Source organism: Nanorana parkeri, unplaced genomic scaffold (genome assembly GCF_000935625.1).
Source record: "Nanorana parkeri isolate BGI_ZX_2015 unplaced genomic scaffold, ASM93562v1 scaffold251, whole genome shotgun sequence".
Lineage (NCBI taxonomy): Eukaryota > Metazoa > Chordata > Amphibia > Anura > Dicroglossidae > Nanorana > Nanorana parkeri.
Genome location: NW_017306519.1, coordinates 497,492 through 503,466, shown reverse-complemented (window position 1 = coordinate 503,466; position 5,975 = coordinate 497,492). Strand labels below are relative to the sequence as shown.

Sequence of the window (5,975 nt, the reverse complement as noted above, 5' to 3'; positions counted from 1 at the left end):
TTTTGCTGATTATGGTGTGCTGGTAACATCCTTTGAACACTACATGCATATCACGGTACCATCCATGGTCACTGCAATCTTAATTCTTCTTGATACTGGATGAGATTCATGCAGGGGATCTTTATACACACGAGAGGGGGCAATCTGAAGCTGATTGACAGGCTGTCCTGGGGAACTGACATAAAATTGACATCCGAGCCAAAAGATCTAACACTTTTGGTAAAGTATCATTTCTTTTTAGCTGCAGGCAATTAAATAGCCATATACATCTGACTAAACCATTTGGTCCTAGTGGCATCGAGATTTGAGTAGATGATTCGAACTGCAGTGTGAACCATCTCTTTTCCAATCTTGGGAGAGAACTATACATATAAAAGTAGAATCTCTTTGAAGCTGATTTTAGTTTCTAGTCTATGGTGTGGTTGTGATGTATACTTAAAATAATTTAGTGGAAGTTTGTTTTTGCCTTACATAGAAACTTGGCAAACTGCCAGTTCTGTGCCTGCTATATCTTGCGCAGTATACATTTTGACCTGTGGAATATCTGTTGTCAGAGAGAGATCACGTGTCAAATCTGTACATTATGTTGTTACATTCTGCTAAGCTAATTGAATTCCAGGAGTTACTAAGTTTTGTTTCATTTATATTTGAAATAATATCCTGCGGTTTTATTTTTCTCATTATCTGTGATCCATATTATTGAAATTTTGATCCAATTGATTTCTTGTGTATCACCAATTTATATATAGATATATATTTGCACGCTATTGTGTTTTGTCTTCAGGTAAGCACAAATATATGAATATATATTTTTGTTAATTTGTGAAGACAAAAACACAATAGCGTGCAAAAATATATATATTTATTAACTTGCAGGTCATCAATTCCGGTAAGGAGTGCAGCAATACATCTGTTATACTTGGATACCCAGTCTGACACAAACATGAACTACTGGACAGGGTTAAATGGAGAAAATCCTCCTTACACCAGTAAATCCATGATTAACTTTCACATGGTGAACACAAAAATAGGTGTTACATGATTGATTTGTGTGTTTTCTTTAACCAGTTGACATCCGCGGTGTTAAACCCCCTTCCCATCCAGGCCTGAAACACAGATGCTGCAGTGCCGTCCGTCCGTTTTTTTACTACGGGCGGACGGCAAGAGGTTAAAGATAATCAGCTATCATGTTAGGTGAATCCATCTTTTATCAACTTGCCATTTAGTCATAAACACTTCATTATAGTCAGAGGAGGGAATTTATCAAATCTGGAGCAGACTTGCACTGCAACCAATCAGCTTCTCCGTCTCATTTTCAAATCTTACCTGAGCAAACTGACAAGAGATAGAATTGATGAACTCCCCCCAGAGTGTTACCAGCCATGACAATGCAGCACTGCACCAAATACTAGAGGAGAGAGTATTCACCAGAAACATAACAAAAGTATCATGGGATAAGACTGGGTGTCAGCTCAGAGATGTTCCCAGAAACAATCAAGTCACCTGTTCTGTTGTAAAACACCAGAAGTAGCGAGAACACTATTATGCAAGGACCACCACATCTGATAAAGCAACCATACACTTTGGGAAAAGATGAGGAAAAGGAGAAAACACTCTTTAGGCTTCATAAGCTACATTGTTCAGTCTAGTTCCCTCAGTGGCAGTTTTGTGAATGGCGGCCTGTACAATGTCACTGAAGAATACACAACCTTTGCACATCCCAGGCCAACACACAACTAGACTACAGAACCACAACGGATCTTATGATGGCTCCAGGATGCACTTGTTCTGCTGCATACTATGAACTAATCAGGATCACCCTACAGAAGGAACCCCCTGCATGCTCTGTCCTCTTGTAAGCCTCATTAAAACCTCACATTCCACTCCCACATTCAAAACCAAAACTTGTTTTTATTTTGAGGGAGAGAGGGAAGGGGTCCCTGTGTACATGTGTCCCTATAATGACCTGTGCCGATGGCCTTTTGAGCTTGTGTAGGAATCAAGTGTAATGCTTCAGAGATCATTCAGAATTCACCGACAGGATTATATGACCTGTCGACCTTCTGAATTGCTCCAAGAAGGTTTTGCATTCTCCTAGACTTGTATGGGAATGCAAATCCCATTTGAACTGAACAAAAACCCATCAACACAGAACCAAAAAAAACTAAAAAAACAGTCAAGTGGACAGAAATCTCCCACAATAAAATAATGTAATACTTCCTGACTACTAGAAAATGTGTGGTTATTGCTGCCCATGTCCCTGCTACAGAGGGAGAGATAGGTGGCTAGCAGTATTCAAAAAATAAATAAATCGATGTATCATTTGTAAATGAATACAGAACTGGGCTAAACGTTGTGTAACATTTACCTGTAGTCCCACTCTGGACAGAAGATTCTACAAGTACAAACCACGGCAGCTTATTCAGCTCTGGAACACAGAAGCAATGCGACGTTCCGTCAGTCTTGATACACATTCACTGTAAGAATCTGGACGTTCACCTACTTTTAGTTCATAAAAAAACATCTGCAATTCATTCAGTTGTAGAAGGATCATTTTTATTTTACAATTACGTACAAGGATGGGAGAACTTATATAAATGGAGGATCGATCCATCTGCTGAAATAAAAATTAAAAAAAGAAAGCAGCTCCCCCTGTGCGTGGGAAACAGAAGGTAACCAATAATAATAATAAAGCATCCAATTCCTGCCCATACATATGAACCTGCCGGGCCTGGCAGAAACTTTGCCGTTCAGATTTTTGTGTTATCCGGAAGAAATGCACATTTTTTTTTCTTTTACAGCAGGTAACAAGATTGCGTACAGTGTCTGCCCTGTCTAGTAAAGTCCAAAGCCCCAATGTGTACAGATTGGCAATGTAAAGTCCCAGTCCCACAAGGGACTGGTCGAGATCAGCTGGGGGGGGGGGGGGGGGGCATGCTTTGTTTTCATTTCAAAGGTTCCAGAGGCTTCCCAATGTCCCTCCCACGTAGCTTGAGGCCTGCAAGACAAAGGAGTTGGTAAGCAGCACTGTCAATGAATTGCAATTCCCAAGTATTCTAACCAAGGAACTGAAATCATCCAATGTGAAAGACCAGATTCCTGCAAAATAGACTTCACTGTCCTCATAGATCAAATACAGTTTAGTGAAAGTGATTCATACAATATGACAAAGTCTAACCCCATAAAATCAGATAAAACTTCCCACATACATATGACCTCCAAAAAGACATCTAATCCATAAACTGGGGATCTATACCGATCCCTCTTCAACAACTGACCCATTTTGACTTGCCTGTAAAATTCCTGCTCTTGGAATCTTGCTGCCACCTTAAGGTGATTGGACGATGACAAACAGTTGTCAGCACAGCCTGTACTTCCAGCAAGCCTCCATTTGTTATCAAGCAATAAGGAGTGAATCACAGGAGGGGAGGGACCTGTGTTCTGTACTGAGGAATTTCCAGGCAAGTCAGATAGCCTGTTATCTTAATTGTACAGCACAGGACACACGGCTATAGTCTGAAGTGCCAACAGGGCCACAGAACAAGGACAGAACACAAACTCACAGAGAGGCTTGCAGCACTTTGTGGCTGAGGCTGGCTTTAGAGGAGGCTTGAACAACCCCCTGGTAACACCTAACAAACAGAAGACCTGGTGGTGGACTTGCAATCTGGGAAACAGGCCTGGTGCTGAAAGACCCAAGAAACACTTCAAGACCTGGTAGGGAGTCTTAAGAGGGAACCTTATAAGCTGTGGAGATCACCCGTCTAATCTACCTAGCAATGGCAGAATGAGAGGGCAGAAGACCCTTACATGAGCCCTCAGGACAGACAAAGAGGAAATCCAATGGTCTAAAATAGGGGTGCCCATTAGGTCAATCGCGATCTACCAGTCGATCGCAAAGCAACCTAAGGAATCGCTGCAGCCGGAGGAGAAGAGACGCCCCCCGGCTCTCTCTCCTCACCGCTCGCCCATGCTGCTGCGACAGCGGCTCCCTCCGCCGCGGCTGAAGTGCTTCCTTTACTTCTCCTTGGATCCCCGCTGACTCTGCCCAGGAGACCAGCGGGGATCCAGAGGAGAAGTTGCAGGCTGAGCCCCCATGTGCGTGGCCGAGCATCGGTACATATCAGTGATATGTACCAAATAAGGGGCAGGACACCTCTCCCCGTGTGCAACGTCAGCCACACAAGCACCGCGGGAGGATAGGACGCCGGCGCCTCTAGAACACACTGGAATGCAAACCGGCCGACTCCCTGCGTTCATGGGCAGGAGGGGGCATGGGGTTGTATTGAAGTTAAGTAGACCGCAGTCATGCCCCCCCGCCCACAGTGCAATCGCCCGCACATTAGTGCCTGCATTCTGGCCCACCGCAGCCACGCCCCTAACCCGCAGTGCGATTAGTGCCTGCGTTCCGGTCCAGTGCGATCTGCAAAAATGCTGCAAGCACTATTTTTGCAGATCGCACTGGACCAGAACGCAGGCACTAATCGCACTGCGGGTGAGGGGCGTGGCTGCGGTGCCATTGACTGCACCGCCATGCCCCCTCCCGCCCCTGAATGCAGGTGTTTTTTCATTGGTAGATCTCATTGAGCTCATTTGAAACTTTTCAAATGAATCTCCAGACAAAAAATTTTGGCCGCCCCCCGTCTAAAAGAAGCATGTAACGTCTGAGGGCCACCGATTCAGAAGCTGTCTAGGGACATGCACAGGGGTTTTGTACAGTCATAAATCTTGATGGAAGTAAAATTTACCATAGATGTTAAAACCCCCTTCTCAGGAGAGAGGAGGTCCATCACCTAAGGACACCTGGTGTCCACAAAAATCTGAGGCTTGCCAGGCAGTAAGAGGGGTTATATGGGATTGCCTAACAACTATGTTTGCCAGTGTCCAATCACCTGAAGGTGGGAGCATACAGCCCATGGTTCAGTGCTTGTTCACAGCAATTGTGGTGCGTTCCATAGCGGTAGCGCACCCCAATCACTCACAAAACTTCCTCTGGGTTCTGGGGCAGGAGGGGGCATGGCGGTGCATTGAGGTCAATGGCACCGCAGCCAAGCCCCCCACGCAGTGCGATCGGACACGTGGCAAAACGTTGCACTGGAACAGAACGCAGGGGGAAATTTTGTGAGCAATTGCGGTGCGTTCCAGCAGCTGCCGCTCTGCAATTTGTGTCAACAAGCCCTAAGACTACCATCTTGTTCTGTACAATTAAGATTAGTTAACACTGCACCTGGAAAAAAACAAAACAGAAAATACTCGCACATCAAAATACCCTTCAAATAATGGGCCCATCTAACCCTCTGTTGACTCAAAATATAATGCTAAGGAAACGCATGACCCCAATGAATAAAGAGGGGAGTCCATCATTAAAGCTCCAGTTGTACTGGGGTATTCCAGCATGCCTGCCACCTCTTCAGAAGCACACCAATAAATTAAACTTATTTTATGTGACCAGACTGTGGACATTTAACTATTTACATATTCCCAACTAGCAATAAGGGCCCGGTCACACCAGTTGCAGTGCGTTCCTGCCCGATTCTGGCCAGAACGCACTGCGGCTGGCTCACTTTTTAGTGGGGCAGGAGGGAGCGTGGCAGGTATTGAAGTGAATGGCACTGTAGCCACGCCTTCTGGCCGCAATGTGATCGGCCGCATCGGATTGCAAAGCCCATTGCTCCTGCGTCCGGTGCGATCAAGAGGCTGCAAGCACTATTTTGATAGCACTGGACCGCAGGCACAATATGCCATTCACTTCAATGGCCCGCCACGCCCCCTCCTGCCCCACTAAAAAGTGAGCCAGCCACAATGCGTGGCAGTGCGTTCAGGCCAGAACGCACTGCAACCGGTGTGAACCGGCCCTAAAAGCAAGCCCTCAGTTGGGTTTTACCAACTGTAAACATCTGCTGGTTAAGTGCCTGGTAAACCTTACAGTGCAGGGGAAGCCCAACAAGGATTCAATGTACTTGAAGTTTTTGAAG

The 5,975-nt window shown here is 45.4% G+C and overlaps 1 protein-coding gene across 3 annotated transcripts in view; it reads right to left on the bottom strand.

Moving 5' to 3' along the window:
- Positions 1-2,933: 2,933 nt before the first annotated feature.
- The window catches only part of EDF1 (endothelial differentiation related factor 1), a 17,458-nt gene continuing 14,416 nt past the window's right edge, over positions 2,934-5,975 (bottom strand). For all 3 annotated transcript variants that reach the window (XM_018556749.1, XM_018556750.1, XM_018556751.1), the window contains exon 5: positions 2,934-2,998. In XM_018556749.1, coding sequence (XP_018412251.1) covers positions 2,946-2,998 — 53 coding nt within the window. In that variant the 3' untranslated portion in view covers positions 2,934-2,945. The remainder of the gene's footprint in view (positions 2,999-5,975) is intronic.